Genomic DNA, 17384 nt, shown 5'->3' with positions numbered 1-17384 from the left:
ATTGCCAATAAGAATGTATAGGTAAATAATACAAAACGCCCATGCCATACTAAGGATACGTTTACTAACAACTTATTTGTCAATCGTAAAAACAATTACATTTTTTTCTCCGTGGATGGAGGGGGGGGGCAGAGTTACACTTTGGTGTTGTTCAAATACCAGTAGAATGTTTGCTCGTTATTAGAAAATCTGGCACTTGTGCATTTGTGTCATGAAGCAACTTTTTTAAAATTTTCATTTTAAGGATCGCATAACAGATCGAGACAATTTAATTTCAGTACCGGGAGAAACCATCCAGGTACACTGTATCCAATATTCGATAATGTCAACAAACGTCAACAACAATGCAATAACCACAAAATAAAACATTAATTATCTGAACATTTATTGAATTAAAATGAAATAAGAAAAATTTAATAACACGAAATAGAAAGTTAAAAAAATGTTTTTCTTTTTTTTTTGCACAAAACTCAAAATTTTGAAACGAATGAAAGTTGTCAAAATGTATGAATTTTTTCTTTTTTTTGTTTTTACTAGTGATGGGACGATTTCAATATTCTTCCTGATTCCGATACAATTATCGATTCCGATTCTTTATTAAACTCAAATTATTTAACTATAAAATTGTTATTTTTTGTAAAAACACATGTTAAATATGAAGATATTTTCCTAAACGTCAAAATACACTTGTGGAGGATGATCTATCGATTTTAGCTTTGCTATCATTTTAAAATCAATAAATATCTATTATTTTATCATTATTGCCAAGAATGGAAGATTTTGGTTTAAACTAAATCAAATAAAAAAAAAAACAATTAAAAGAACCGTTTTGGCATCGCAAAATAGGCATCAATTTTTTCGATTCTGATACCGATTCCGATACCCCCCAAATCTTTTGATTCCCGATTCCGATCCGATTAATCGTCCCAACACTAGTTTTTACTCACGTTCACCTCAAACAAGGTATATTGCCACTTGAACGTAAGGGTCTACTATTTGGGACAATGCTTAGGAAAGATTAACAAGATGTTGGTTCACGTTATATTTAAACTTCTGCGTATCAGTGCAGTCAGGGAAACAGATAGCAAAAAGTGAATTCCAAAGTCTAACTGTTGAAGGGAAGAAACTATTAGAGCAGAAAGCTTTCTGGCATTTAATGACCTTAACAGTGAAGGGGTGTGATTTTGTTTCTAAGCGAGTTTATTGGGATATGCACCTCGAGGGGGCACAAGTGCAATGAGTTCATCAGAACACATTCCATTAAAATACTTGTAAAACAGGCACAGAGATGCAACATTGCGGCAAAGGTGCAGGGGTTAGAGTTTAGTCGACAAAGCGGGGACTATTAGAGTGGAGACTATTGTTTTTTACCCTATCCAAGTGAGAGAGAGAGAGAGAGAGAGAGAGAGAGAGAGAGAGAGGGGAGGGAGGGAGAGAGATACTAGTGTCAGATGCACCAGCCCAGATGTGGTAACAATACTCCATGTATGGGCGAATGGTGGCTTTGTAGAGGTACAGGATACTATCAGGTGTGAGTAGTTTTCTAGCACGATAGAGGGAATCTACCTTTATTAGAATTTATAATTAGTTTTGAGCAGTCGTTATTGGAATGCGTGTGATTTTTTTTTGTTGTTTTGAGAAAGTTATTTTTTTGTTGTTGTTGTTTTGGGAATTTTTTTTATTTTCTTACAGAATTTAAATCTTCGTAACAAAATCAAAATTCTGAAATTTTTGTAACAATACATAAATAATCATTAAAATATAGTTTGGACAGTCGTTATTGGAATTCGTGTGACTCCCCCCTTTCTCCTGAAATTGAATTGTCTCCCTTTGTTCTGCGATCTTCAAACTGAAACCAAAAAAAGTTGTTCCGTAACAGTAATGCACAAGTGCCAAAAATCATCACAAATTACGCTCTTCTGAAAGACTTTATAGTCAATTTTTGCGCGAAACGATGGTTTTGCTAATAATGTAGGACAAATTAAGGCAGGACAAACGTAATGGAAAGACGCAACAACTTCTTCTGCTGATTCTCTATTCGTGTGGTATTTAAGCACGTCATTAAATCAACCTGGGATTCTTATTTCAAGAACAAGAAGTAACCGATTTTAATATAGACAGATTGGTATGCTGTTTTTTTAACATTAAAAATCTTCGTACGAATTCAATATTTGTTCAGATTGACGAGATTTGAGGGAATTAAGTAATTTGTGAATATATTTACTTTTAATTGTAATTTTTTGTAAGTATTTATGAAAAGACAATTGCTATAAAGCAAACAAAAGCATTTACGTAAAGAAATATCCTTTTTTTTTTTTAACTTAAGGAATTTTTTATCACGATCGACTCGAAGGTTTTAACTATTTCTCTGAATCTAAAAAAAATAGTTGTTTATTTATTTTATTTTTTTTTACAAACGTACATGAAAATACGGTTTTAATATCACTTCCAGTGCGACAAACTTCCCATGGTATGGAGTGCTCTGGTTTTAATTTACAATATAACAAAAGAATAATATGGTTGAATGGAGAAAGAATGAGGCCAAATGCCTTTAGAGAGATTTTCATTTCATAATGAAATTAATGTGAGGGGTGGGGGGTATTTCATTTGCCACGCTGTGTGTGTGTGTGTGTGTGTGTGTGTGTTGAGGAAATGAGTTTGTTTTGCCTTTATAATGTCGAATCGAAACTTCTAGCAGTAATTTGACCTGCTTTTCATCGAAAATGCTAAGTTTCTACTCACGATCTTAAAATAAGTGTAAATATCATTCTGTGTAATAATATAATGAAACCAGTCATTAAATTAGAAAACAATAATAACTAATAGTGAATTAATAGGATGTAATTTTCCAAATCAATATGCAAATTAGTCGAGTAGGTCAATTGTGATGACATACTCAGTTTATTAGAGTAGTCACTAGAGCCGCAAAGTCAACCGGTCTGCGGTTGGGGGATTGGAGAGGCGCCGACACCCTTCTTGCTCCTTTGGTTGGCGGTAGAAATTTCAATTGCCTGGTCGTTTCAACCGTTAAATTTTAAATTCTGAATATCAAGTGCTTCTTAAACAGTGAATTTCGTATTACACACAGACACATATATATATATATATATATATATATATATATATACTAGCATTTCGGCCCGGTGTTTCCCGGTTGTATGGAGGTGTATGCTGAGCAAAAAAAAAAAAAAAAAAAAAAAAAAAAAAAGGGGGTAATTTTTTTAGCTTCGACCCCTATTATGACCCCTTAACATTTACTGTTTTGGGCTCAACTAAAGTTATTAAGTTACATCTATGTCCAAGGAACCTATATCTAAAATTTCAAGTGTCTAGACCCAACTTTCTATATCTGTAGACTTAAAATTGACAGAGTTATTGCGAAGAGAAATGTATTTGATATACAAGGTACTGAGATTTGGGAAAAATCGATGGGATCGGTTTTCGGCCAGAAATTTGGCTGTTAAGGGGTCAAAATTCAACGACTTGACCTTTGAAAACTCTACCAAACTCCTCCGACAATTTTGGGTTTAAACACTTGAAACTATAGATATAGGTTCCTTGGACATGGATCAAACTTAATAACTTGATTTAAACCCAAAACAATACATTTTAAGGGGTCATAATAGGGGTCAAAGTTAAAAAAAATTACCCCCCCTTTTTTTTTTCTGCTCAGCATACACCTCCATACAACCGGGCAACGCCGGGCCGAAATGCTGGTATATATATATATATATATATATATATATATATATATATATATATATATATAAAAGTTAACGTGTCTGTCTGTCTGTCTGTGTGTCTGTATACATTTCCCTACGCAATAACTCTGTCAATTATTAGTCTACAGACTCAAAATTTGATATACAGGGTACTGAGATTTGGGAAAATCGATATGATCGCTTTTCGGCAAGAAATGTGGCTGTTTAGAGGTAAAAGTTCAACGATTTGACTTTTGAGAACTCTATCAAACTCCTCCGACAATTTTGGGTCTAAACACTTGAAATTTTAGATATAGGTTCCTTGGACATGGATCTAACTTAATACCTTGATTTGAGCCCAAAACAATAAATGTTAAGGGGTCATAATAGGGGTCGAATTAAAAAAAATTGACCTCTGCGGTCTCTACCTAATTACTCAGACAATTTCTGGTCTAAACATTTGAAATTTTACATAAAGGGTATTCAGAGATAGGGCAAGCTTTTTCATCGGTTTGGGTCGAAAATTTTTAGGTACCAATATATAAATGTATGTATGTATGTATGTATATTTTCATGTCTGCCTAAAACTTTCGACAGAAGCGAAAGATTTTACCAAGATCAGTATCGTTTTAAAGTGCGACCTTTCAGACGACAAATATCGAAAAATTGGCCAAAAACATTAATATCTCCACCTTCAACGGGGAACTTTTCTACAGGGGGGAGTCGCTTTTTCTCCGATATTTTTGAAAGTCATCCTCTCCTTTTGATTGTGTAGCCTTGATTTAAAAAAATGTCGCTTCCGGTTTGGAGGTGGTCGTAACAGCATATATGTTAGGTTTTTACCCCGTTCTTTTCCTCCTTCGCGGTACGGGTTTGAGCCTGCCTTCCAACTACGACTTTTTTTTTTTTTTTTTGCTCAACAGACACATCCAAACACCCGGGCAACGCTGGGCACCCATGCTTGTAATCTATATATCTATAACAGTAAAAGTGTCTGTGTGTCTGTGTGTGTGTCACTGTACATTTCCCACACAATAACTCTGTCAATTTTTAGTCTACAGACTCGAAATTTGATATACAGGGTACTGAGATTTGGGAAAATCTATGTGATCGGCCAGAAATTTGGCTGTTAAGGGGTCAAAGTTCAATGATTTGGCCTTTGAGAACTCCAACAATTTTGACCTTGAAATTTTAGATATAGGTTCCTTGGACACGAATCTAACTTGATAACTTAATTTGAGCCCAAAATAATAATTGTTAAGATGACATAATAGGGGTCAAAGTTAAAAAAATTGACCGCTTTTTTTTTAATTCAACATAAACCTCCAAACACACGGGCAACGCCGGGCTGAAATGCAGCCTTTGAGATTTGAAAAAAAAATCACTCGACCGCCGGTCGAGTGTGAGGGAAAATTTACACGCCCCAAAATATTTTTACTCGTCCAACTTTATGTCTTTGTTTCAGTCAATAATAGTAAATAATTTTACAACAATCCAAGAAATTTCCGTGTGTATAATCTAACAAGAAAATATTTGTTTAACTCTTGTAAATCAACTATTTTATTACTACAAACATGTGAGTAAATATTCAACAAAACGTTAAAATACAACACCAGTTTCTTTATATAGCATCATTCATATTATTGTTTCATAGAAATAAGAATCATTTCTTCGGATGCTGATCCGTATTATCAAAATTACAATTGAAATATAAATAATTCAAGACTGTGTTTGTTGGTACCGTTAGAAAACGAATATATCTAACTTTATATACAAAGAAAACATAATGTATATTCACACCCTTGAAATAAATATATTTTAAAATGCAAAACAAATATTAGAGATTCATTTTTTCATTAAAACATTTCAATATGAAGTCTCTAATTGAAATATATTCTGAAACACACAATTATCCCAGCAGCCCAAAAGAATCAGAAACAGTTACTTACAATAATTACCGAATAAAACTCGAAGCGAGATCATAATAAAAATGGACATTTAGCATCATATAGCATTAAACATTTTAGCGAAATTTATATATTATATATATATAGCTTTGTTAATGAAACAATAAAGGTTATTTTATACATTTATTCTATATTTTTATTTTTTACAAGGCAAGTCAAAATATAGTATCATGTGTAACATGTTACTAATAATCAGCCGTCTTGATATTTTTATGTGTTTACATTTTTATAATTCATGTTCAAATTTGTTTATATCCTGATACATTTCTATCGTCTCTGGAATAAATAATGTTTGTTTACGAAGAAACAAAACTGAAGCGAAAACTGATTACTTACTTGTTGTATAATTTAATTTTCGGTGCGTGCTTGATAGAATGATGCGTTTTTTCCTCTTTCAAATGTTCGTCTTTACTTTTGTAAGCATGAAGTGTATGTAGTTGTAGCGTCGAAGAATTTTTTTTCAAATGAATTTCAAAATCAGAAAGCTAAATGAAGCCGACATTTTGACTACACGCCGAATGTGTAAATTTGACTTCTTGTTAACCTTTAGCGTGAGCACTCTTTTTTCGACAGTCTCACAGCTAGAGATGAAAGAATTCACAAATGATGATACATAGGTCATTCTAAGTCACCGCATATTTGAGGGTAGTAAAATAAATGAGTTTTTCCCGTTTCTTTATTTAAAGAAATTTTATCGACTGGCGAGTGAGTGATTTATGACTTTTAGTCGCCCCCAAAAATTTTCAATTGATTGTGGCGACCCGTCGTGTAAAGTCACAAAGGCTATATATATATATATATATATATATATATATATATATATATATATATATATATATATATATATATATAAGAGAAAGAAAATTAAAACTCTAAGTTGAACTTTACAATCCAAAAAGGACTTTGTAAATTGTTTTTTTGGAATATTCAGTCGAGTAATAAATTTAGATTGTAAAGTTCAACTTACAGTTTTAATTTTCTTTCACTTATAATCAGTTCTACTCTCTATTGCGTATTGAGCTTTTTTAATTCAGTTGGGATTAAATTTTTTTCTATATAAATATTGTTATATTAGTTTGACGTTTACCATTGCGTATATTCGGTAAACACTACACCTATTTGTTTTCATTAATTCATATATATATATATATATATATATATATATATATATATATATATATATATATATATATATATATATGTAATTCTTGGTTCGTTCAAAGTCCATAAAATCATATTTCTACATTACCGATTTAATTGAAATTTTCAGAAACTTTATCTGTAAAGTTAAGGAATGTTTGCATGTTATTAAAATAAATTAAGATCGTTAAGATCGCAAATTATAAAAATATATTAAATAAAATAAAAATATTTTTCGTAATTGCGAGACTGTCCGCCATTTCATTTCCGGTAGAAATTAGCCTTTCACGTGCACCACACGTTGACGACTTTCAAATTACAACTTAATAGATGGGTAAAAATATCTCTATATTTTAAATTATATATATATATATATATATATATATATATATATATATATATATATATATATATATATATATATTGTACTTTAACCTTACAATTGAATAAAAAACATATCATATAACTTTAATTAAACTTGGAAATACGATTTAAAAAATAGCGCGGATCGGTAAGTGCACTAGCACCCTTTGTTTATCTTAATTTCTTATTTTTAAGAGCTTTCCTGGCGAAGCCTACCTAAAGTAGATTTGTCTAATTCTTATTTTTTTATGTTATTGGGGGAAAAAATTACTCCACCCTCAAAAATTCCTTTAAAATTACCACTCTTATAGGTTTTCGGGGTCGCTGAAAATGGAAATAACGTTTATAATTGAGACAAACGAGTAGTTTCCGAGATTTGAAAAAATGTTAGTTTAAAAAAGTGGAGGATCACTTTTCCATAATAATTTAACGTAAAATGATCACCCACTTTGTGGCCACGATTTTTTTTTTTTTTGGGGGGGGACTTTCTTTCTACCCTTGGAAAATCCTGTTTTAATTGCAAAATGCAAAAGAAGTCAAACAAAAAACTTTTTAGCCAAGAAACACAGAAAAAATTTAAAAAAATAGCATCCATTTCTTTTCTTAATTCATTTGCTGTTTTTATTGAAAATTATTTTCTCCCGTATTTTTGATAAAATTTTCCCTAAAGGGCCGTGCGTCCCCTGTTCGTATATTACAAAAAAAATTTTTTGTAGATTTCGGTGTGCTAAAAACGAATCTGCAAACCGTTTCCGTCGCAAAAAGTTTTTATGATATGAAGAAATTACTTTTTTGAAAAGTAGGCGATCACTTTTCCATGTAAATTTAACTTAAAATAAGCACCCACTTTCTAGCCATCTGAGAGAGGGTGGATTTTTTCCCATGTTTATTGGCTAAACAGCTTTCGTTTATGCTCGCGCGTAGCATAAACGAAGGCTACGGCTGTGAAATGGAAAATAGTTCCAGAGTTCAGGGATTACTACCATGCAAAAGAAATCAAACAAAAACCTTTTTAGCCAAGAAACACACAGAAAAATGCTTCCCTCTCAGGTGGTCAGAAAGTGGGTCCTCATTCTTAGTTAAATTTACATTGAAAAGTGATCACCAATTTTTCGAAAAAGTAATTTCTTCATATCATGAAAACTTTGTTTTTGCGACGGAAACGGTCTGCGGATTCGTTTTTAGTACACCGAAATCTACAATAAAATATTTTGTTATATACGAACATGAGACGGGCCTTAAAGTAAAATAATACCGGATTTCTGGGGCAGATTTGCCGTTTAGTTGTATAATATCCTCAAACCAAGTAATCACTAAAAGGGACCTTTAAAAGTCGTCACCTGTATCGAGCAAAAGTTTAAAACCACTGATTATATGTCAGCCTACGTCACAGTAACAGATCCGTGCTGAAATAATATTATTATTTAAAAAGCCATTCTTAACATGGGAAGGGGAGGGTGTTTAGTACATATTCTGTACTTTAACCTTACAATTGAATAAAAAAAACATATCGTAAAACTTTAATTAAACGTGGAAATACGATTTAAATAATGGCGCGGACCACTCTCTGCATTAGCACCATTTTTTATTTATTGCGGACTATTATTCTCATCTTTATTAGTTGTTGTTTCACGACTTTTCGGCCAACTATTCCTCTGGCCCCCATAAAAAGAAGTAAGTACGTGAGAAATTATTTTTTCCTTTTATAAATGTTTAGTAACTTTTTCCTTTTATTATTCTTAAAGAGTAAAACTTTTCTTATTCATGAAAACAGTTAAGCCTACGTGAATAAATAAATGTTTGTACACGTGACAAATTATCAATAAATGGTTTAGTTACTTTTTTAAAAATTATTTATGAAAAGAGTTAACGTTAATTATGTTTGTAAAAGTGCGAAAGGCGACGTAAGTGGCGTAGTTGTACAACCATCACTCCCATGCTTAATTTCTATACCTATAGGTTTTTGGAATTTTTTTTCACTGGAATATTATTGATTGGACACTAATTAAACAGATTATTAAAAAAAAAATTAAAAAAGAAATCATTATTTTGACATTTGAAAGTGGTGCTCACTTTTTAGTTATAACGTTCTGATAAATCAGTCACCCATTTTGTAACCAATAAAAACGCGGTATATCAAAACCATAGAAAGTAAAAATAATATGAGCCTCTACCGCATTTGTAAGTCAGAAATATATTTGTTTCTCAAAGAAAAAAAATAGATTGAACATGACTTTTTTTTAATTGTTTTTATGAAAATAAAGTTTCGAGTTTTTTTTAATTTTTTAATTTTTTACTTATTTAGTTAAAAGACAGTTTGTGGGTGTTTTTTTTTAAATTGTTTTATGAAAGGTGAGTTAGTGTTTCTTTACAATAATTTATCTGTTTTTATGAAAGGTGAGGTTTTTTGGATTTTTTTTCAAAACTTTTGTTGTTTTTTTTTAATTTTTAAAAAGTATTATAAATTTCACTAACATGCTGAAGAAATGGTATTTTGTGGAGCAGATTTGCCGTTTAGTTGTACAAATATCCTCAAACAAAGTAATCACTAAAAGGGACTTTTAAAAGTCGTCACCTCTATCGAGCAAAAGTTTAAAACCACCGATTATATGCCAGCCTACGTCATGGTAACATATATTGAGTGAGTTCCTAACAGTATTTTGTATAGTTTTTTAGTTTAAACTCATTTTCCCAAAATTTCCCCAAACTTAACGTGTTCGATACAGTCTGCCGCCGTTTGTATTTTTCAGATATACCGATAAACATTGAATGTTTTGAACCGATTATACATTACATAAAAACACTACAATCTTATCCAGTTAGGTAGAACATTTACTTTTCTTGCCTTTGATAACATTTATTTGTTATATATTTATTTTTTTACAACTTCTTTGTATCTGCGTTTAGTAATATAAACCCTTTTCATTTAATATAACGTTTAGTCGGCTTGAAAAACAGTGTTTTTTCGGTGTATTTGAAAGATACTGTTGATTATTTTAAGTTAGAGAAAGTGAGTTAAAACTAAAAACTATACAAAATACTGTCAGAAACCCACCGATTATGCCAGTCTTTGTCATGGTAACATATATTCGGTGAGTTTCAGACACTGTTTTGTATAGTTTTTAGTTTTCAACTTACTTTCCCAAACTTAACGTATTCAATAGAGTCCGCAATCATTTCTGTTTTTTTGAGCCGATTAAACGTTTTACATTACATAAAAACAATAAACAATTATCCAGCTAGGTAGAAATGTAACTTACCTTACCTTTGCTTTCATTTATTTGTTTTTGGACAACTTTATCGAATCAGTTTATAGTACCCCCCCCCCGCCATCAACCAAATATTAATTACTAACTCATATTTTTGTAAAACAACAACAAAAAAAAACATTTAGCGTTTCAACATTTTTGCTACGTTCGGCTTCATCCACTGATTGTTGGTCGAGTCCAAACCATGAATGATTGACAGAAACTCCCGATCAAATTCTGCAAGAGTACCATTTTTTTTTCATTTTCGTTTTCTTTTTCACTTTTTGGAGTGGATTGCTGTACTAAGAATATAAGAAACATGCATTTTCTCTTTTTATTAAATTTTTCCATTACACCAAATTGAGCCACTGCAATGCATGGCAGGGTACAGCTAGTATATATATATATATATATATATATATATATATATATATATATATATATGTTTGTGTGTATGTGCGTGTATGTATTTCGTCTAAAATTTATTTATCCACGGACAAACATTGCATGTATAACTGATTTACTGATAGCAGGGTTCGAACCTAGTATCTGATAAGTGGACATAAATAACGCTGCGGTTAACTATTTCGTTGTACGAGTGAGACTGATCAAGACTGTATTTATTATATGAGACATTGTCCAATAAGATGAGCCAATCTCAGCTTTTAATAAAAGAGATAACTGATACATTGCATCTTTAAACCGAAGACATTATTCTAAACACAGTTATCTCCCTTTAAATTAGAATTTGATAATTAAATATTTGCATCCACAGACATGTGCTTGCTTCGTCTATATATACAACTGACCATAAGTGACCATTTGGGAATAGCAGGCGCTATATGTGCGCTCTACTTATCTCGGCATTGTTTCCAGTTGTCTTGAATTTCCACTTGTCACTCGAATAAAATAGTCCTGGCTCAGGAGAGGTGTGGTTGGTGATTGTGCAACTCTTGCTACAGGAAATTTCACGCGCAACTTACTGCATTATCAGTGATGTTCCTGGTCTTCATTGACAACAATGGATGAACAGTATTATAATATGTGTTTTTCAGAATTGTCTGATCTATTCACTGCTTCCTTTGTTTCAGCTCTTTTGACTGGTTGGTCTAGTTGTCTCTATTGATTAACTATGTGTGTATGTGTGTGTGTGTGTGTGTGTGTGTGTGTGTCCAACATAAACAAATTCCTGACAAACCGCCCCCTTAAGTAAGACACTCTATCAAAACCCCCAGTACTAATAATTACTACAATACTATCTCATAGATTACTGTACACGCAATAACCCTTATCCCTGAGTGGACTTCGGGCCTTGATAAGTGGTGACCCACATGTAAAAAAAAAAAAAAATGTGTGTGTGTGCGTGTGACAGCATTAGCCCTATTTGGGTTTAACCGGCTTCCTCGAAAGGAGAGAGTTCCATGGGAATATGAAATTCACATGTGGTCCCCAGTTACATGTATATCCCTGTTAGGGGAGATGACGACGTTAGGTTTTTGCAACTCTTGCAGAGATGTGTCAACGTCCTTCTACATGCAGTGCCTGGAATTGCCAAATTAATCTCCCATTTTAGCAATGACAATACTCAACGTTGCTTAACTTTGGTGATCTGACGGGAACCATTATGTCAATGTGATTATGCCGTATTATCAATTAACTGTGTTGATGCGTCACTGTAATCATAACCATCAAGTGATGTTCTGCCTGGTACGGGCATTGACAGCTATGGCTCTCGATCCATCTCTTTCCCTCGAAGCATTCATGAATTCATTGTTGCTCATCCCTACTTAGTGAGGTGTTCTGATTCAGAACCCTATTCACGTTTTTTCTCGAATAAAGAGTCTGATGTATTGCCATAGATTTGTTTTTAGTTGTACAGACAGTAGTTTGCAGTTTCTTTTTGTCCGAGCAGTGCCTATACTGGGCGATTGTCCTGACCATTATATTCAGAGGTATCTTCTGCGTAGCACAACAAAATACGAAACCATGAACAGAATGATTTCTGTTTGCTTCCGTATTGTATCAGTCACCTGCTTTCCATGACCTCACATTATTCTAATCAGTAGTACTGCCCCGCTACATTGTAATATAACTTTCTATTCTAATGGCTTATTTCCAAGAGCTGCATGCAATTAAATTTCTCTTTCTGCTGCCTTTTTACTCCTGCTTATAACCTTAATATGTTCAAGACTAAGTCCAATAAGCATCTCTTGTCTTTGCAATAATCAGCTTTCATACTTGTTAGGTCCTTACATCAAGTGGCTTCATGCCTTGTCTGGAGAGATTTCCATTAAAAATATCCCTATTGTTAGTCAAAGGATAATATTATTTGAATAAATATTTTATTTGAATGAACTCCTTTATTCACAACACAACAAATACGCGAATAATCAGTTCTAGCCTGTATCATTTCCGAACACATAAATAGCTTGAAAGTTTGAAAAAGAGAGTAATTTACTATTTTGAGGGAATTAAATTATTTTAGTGACCTTAGAGATATCAAAGAATATATCTAATGAAATTTTTATTAGCAAGAACCTGGGTACGACGTTCAAGCATGTCTAAATACATCCCCATTTTTGCAATGATCCAATTTTGGTTGTAATAGCTCTCTTCAGTTCAGGCACAGTCTAGGGGTTTCTGTGATAAACATTATCTTTGTTATAACCTCACAGATAGAAACCTAGGTGAGTGGGAAACTTATTCAGGAACCCCCTACTGACAAGACGATTAGCAAAGTGTTCCTGGATATCACTGACTACCGATAAAAGAAAGACTGTTGGACATTCATAACTGAAAATTGGTGGGCAAGTCAAGCGTAAACAGAAGTTTATTTATACCAAGTATCGTTGGATTGCGAGAAGGATTGTGAATTTTATCAGCAATTTCATAGGTAATATTTATTTGGAATGAAGGAGATACTGTAACTCTGATATTATCTTTTAAAGTGCTCTTATGATGGTGAATGTATATGCCATTTGAATAAATTGGTTCAAGTTTTAATTTATATTCTCCTGAAGATAATCATACTGATAAAATATATAGATTAATGCTCGGTTAGTGTGAAACCCACCCGAAATCACATTTTTCTACTGATGAGACGATTACCAAAGTGATTCGTTATATCATTCAATAGCGGTTAAAAGACGGTTAGGCATACATGACTAGGTGAACAAGTCTGACATAAACTGAAATTTATTTTTACTAAATATGTTTGGATTAGAGAAAGCATTATTAATTTTATCAAAAATTCCATGCATTGTTTTCAGGGAGCGAATCGTCCTGCATTATACGAGGGGCGTGCAATAAGTAATGCCCCTGACCCACTTCCAGTTGTCTGATCTAGCTAAAATTTTGCATGTGCAATGATTTATATCTCTACGGGTTATATGACAAATTACAGCTCTGAACTAATTGTGGTTTCTGTTTTACAGGTGTTTGAACTGAGTCAGGTGTGAAATGGAGCCTGTTGAATGTCGAGCAGTGATCCGATTTTTGTATCTGAAAGGACGCACACCACAGGAGACTTTTGATGAAATGAAAGAAATTTATGGTGATAATGCCCCATCATATGACCTTGTAAAACGCTGGCATCGTGAATTCAAACATGGTCGGAAGTCTGTGGAAACAGCTTCCAGACCTGGTCGCCTCCCATTCTATCATTGATGAGGCATCTGTCCGTCAAGTTGAGGCTGCCATTTTGGAAGATCGGCGGATTACTATTCGCCAAATAGCCCAAGATATCAAGATTAGTACAGGGTCTGTGGAAACTATCATTCATGACCATTTGCATATGCATAGGGTGTCTGCCAGATGGATTCCTAGGTTGCTCACACCATTCCAGAAGTGAGAATGCGTCGAGTGCTCGAGGATTAATTTGGAGATGTGCCAAGAAGATGAGTCAAAGTTTTTCAAAAGATTGATTACACAGGATGAAACCTGGGTCCATCACTATAATCCAGAGACCAAAACCCAGTCAATACATTGGAAGCATTTGGATTCACCACCTCTAAAGAAGGTGACAAGGTCATGCTCACAGTCTACTGGGACCACAACGAAGTAGTGATGACAGGTTTTCTGGCGAAGGGTACCACAATTACAGGAGCCTATTATGCTTCACTTTTGAGGAAATTAAGGGAAGCTATCAAAATCAAGAGGCGGGGCAAGATCAGCAAAGGTACCCTCCTCCTGCAGGACAACTCTCCGGTCCACAACTCGCATGTCACCAGATCAGAAACACAGGCGTGTGGTTATGAAATCCTTCCCTATCCTCCCTACTCTCCTGGCCTTGCACCCTCTGACTTTCACCTCTTCCCAGCCATGAAGTTGTTTTTGAAAGGAAAGCGTTTCCCAGATGATGCAGACTTGATTTCTGAAGTCACGTCGTGGTTGGAGGACCAACCTAGGGTGTTCTACAAAAACGGTCTCCAGAGCTGCATCAAACGATGGAAGAAATGTATAACTCTGGGTGGTTCCTATGTAAAGAAAGACTAATAACTGTGCCAAGTTTCGTTGCTCTACTGCTATGAGAAGTGGGTCAGAGGCATTACTTATTTCACGCGTCTCATAAGACTGGGATAGTGTTCAGGAGATCTGGAGAAACATACAAGATTATTTTATGAAGACTTTCCGTAACTTTCAAATTATCTGATCTGCATAAATAAATGTTTGTTGGGATCTCTTCATTTGGTTTCCTGTTTTTTTTTTTATTATTGTTTTTTTAAAAATTATTTAAAGACACTTTGTTACCATTTCAGACATTCTGCTGGTATGGATACCGTTTAGTCTTTGCTGCCTGGAAGAAACGTTGAACACTTACGTCGAATGCCTTGCACAGAAAGATATTGATCAAGAGTCGCTGACACCATCTAACTTTACTTCTGAAATGATTGAAAACCTTTGCAAGTATGTAAAAACAACAATGCACATCCTTACGTTGCATATTTGTAACGAGAAATAATATTTCACAAATAAAAGTATCACAGTTCAAAAAAAGATACTACTTCAAACGGAAATGTGACCAACTGACATCAAAGATATTTAAAATTGACTGAAACGTGACAAACAAACAAAAATGCAATTCCAAAGTTAATCGTGACAGACCAACGTAAATACTTTTTCAAACAGAAACGTGACAAACAAACGAAAATGCAATGCCAAAGTTAATCGTGACAGACCAATGTAAATACTATTTCAAACAGAAACGTGACAGACAAAGCAAAATGCAATTCCAAAGTTAATCGTGACAGACAAACATAAATATAAATACTTTATCAAACTGAAATGTGACAGACAAACGAAAATGCAATTTCAAAGTTGTGACAGACTAACGTAAATACTATTTCAAACTGAAATGTGACAGTTTTTAAGTCTAGCGTAACAGACAGATGTAAATACTATTTCAAACTTTAGAATAACAAACCAATAAAATGCTATTTTAAACAAGTATGTTAGACTAAGAAAACTGACATTTTAAACTGCAGGGTGACAGACTGTCGAAAATACCATTTTAACTTGAGTGTGACAGACCAACATTAATGCTTTTTTGAACTGAAGAATGACATTTCGATATTAATTTAAATATTTCAAATTTAAACGTCACAGACAGGAATCAGTATAATATTTTTAGCATTAAACATATATATCGAATGTTCTAGGGCCACATATTTTTAGCATTAAACTTATTATATATCTAAGGCCACATTGTGTGTTTTATGAATGTCACCTAGTCATTGACATACTTATCCACATAGTCATATCTTCCGCATGATTGTGGCCAATCGTTGATACTGATATTCCTCTATATTATGTTATTGTTTTTACTGTACCTTCATAACTTCTTTCTTCATACAGTTGAGAATAGAGCAGTGTGTAATGTTGCCCGGAGACCAACACGTTGTATGCTCAGTCACAAAGAAAACGAAGAATGAGAAAGAAGTTCAACTCACTTTTTTTTTACAACAACATTTATTTCTTCATTGTTATGACATCTCGAACGTGATCCACCTCTCTCATGTGATCTCGGACGTGCTCCACGTGTCTAAAGTGATCTCTCCTTTTATAGTTTTTTCATAACTGTGATGTCATTTCGCTCACAGCTCCATATTTGCATATAGCCATCCACACTATGTAAGAAATGTAACTGGTAGTCAATCAAATACCGGATGAGCCGCCCCCTTAAGTAAGACACTTCATCAAATCTCAATACTAACGTACTGTACACGCAATAACCCTTATCCCCGAGTTGCTTCCGGGTCTTGATAAGTGGTGACCATGTTGTAAAAAAAAAATCGGTTAAGCTCGATTCTCTCCAGGTGACCTCCAACCCAGTTGCGATTTTCCTGTATTAGTAGATTCGCCATTGATGGAACACTTGCACGGAAAATATTTTGATATGATTGCGGCCATCTCTTAAAATACAATTTCCTTCCGAAAAATTTAAGATTAAAATAAACCAAAAAAGTATTTGCTTGAAAATCCTCTAATTCTAAATTATTTTAACATTACTAACTCATGAATGGTTCCAACTGATCGATCTGCCCCTTCATATATATATATATATATATATATATATATATATATATATATATATATATATATATATATATACAAGTTAGAAAAGCATTTCATCCAAGGCATGAAAATTGTTAAACAAAATGTTTTTACTATAGGCTTTAAAAATAAAGGTACAAGATTCAATTTCAAATTTCAATTATCTTCAAAGTGCACTTCTATAAATTTTACAAAGTAAGGTATAAAAATTTAATTTAAATTGAATCAAAACATTACCTTGAATTTATTTTATGTAATGTACATTCTGTTGCACTTTTAAAAAAAAATCATTGAAAATTTTATATCTATATCATTAATTGCTAGATGAAAGATAATGTTTTAAAATTGCAACAAAATGTACATTACATAAAATAAATCCAAGGTAATTTTTTTATACAATTTAAATTAAATTT

The 17384-nt window shown here is 33.1% G+C and overlaps 1 protein-coding gene across 1 annotated transcript in view; it reads left to right on the top strand.

Moving 5' to 3' along the window:
* LOC145263287 (uncharacterized) overlaps positions 1-17384 on the top strand; it is a 112659-nt gene that overhangs the window by 65962 nt on the left and 29313 nt on the right. Inside the window, exon 2 of the mRNA XM_080120371.1 lies at positions 15177-15324. Coding sequence (XP_079976497.1) covers positions 15177-15324 — 148 coding nt within the window. The remainder of the gene's footprint in view (positions 1-15176; positions 15325-17384) is intronic.

This window comes from Euprymna scolopes, chromosome 3 (genome assembly GCF_053919585.1).
Source record: "Euprymna scolopes isolate OS-2025 chromosome 3, ASM5391958v1, whole genome shotgun sequence".
In the NCBI taxonomy this organism is placed as follows: Eukaryota; Metazoa; Mollusca; class Cephalopoda; order Sepiida; family Sepiolidae; genus Euprymna; species Euprymna scolopes.
This window is presented reverse-complemented; position numbering and strand designations above follow the sequence as displayed.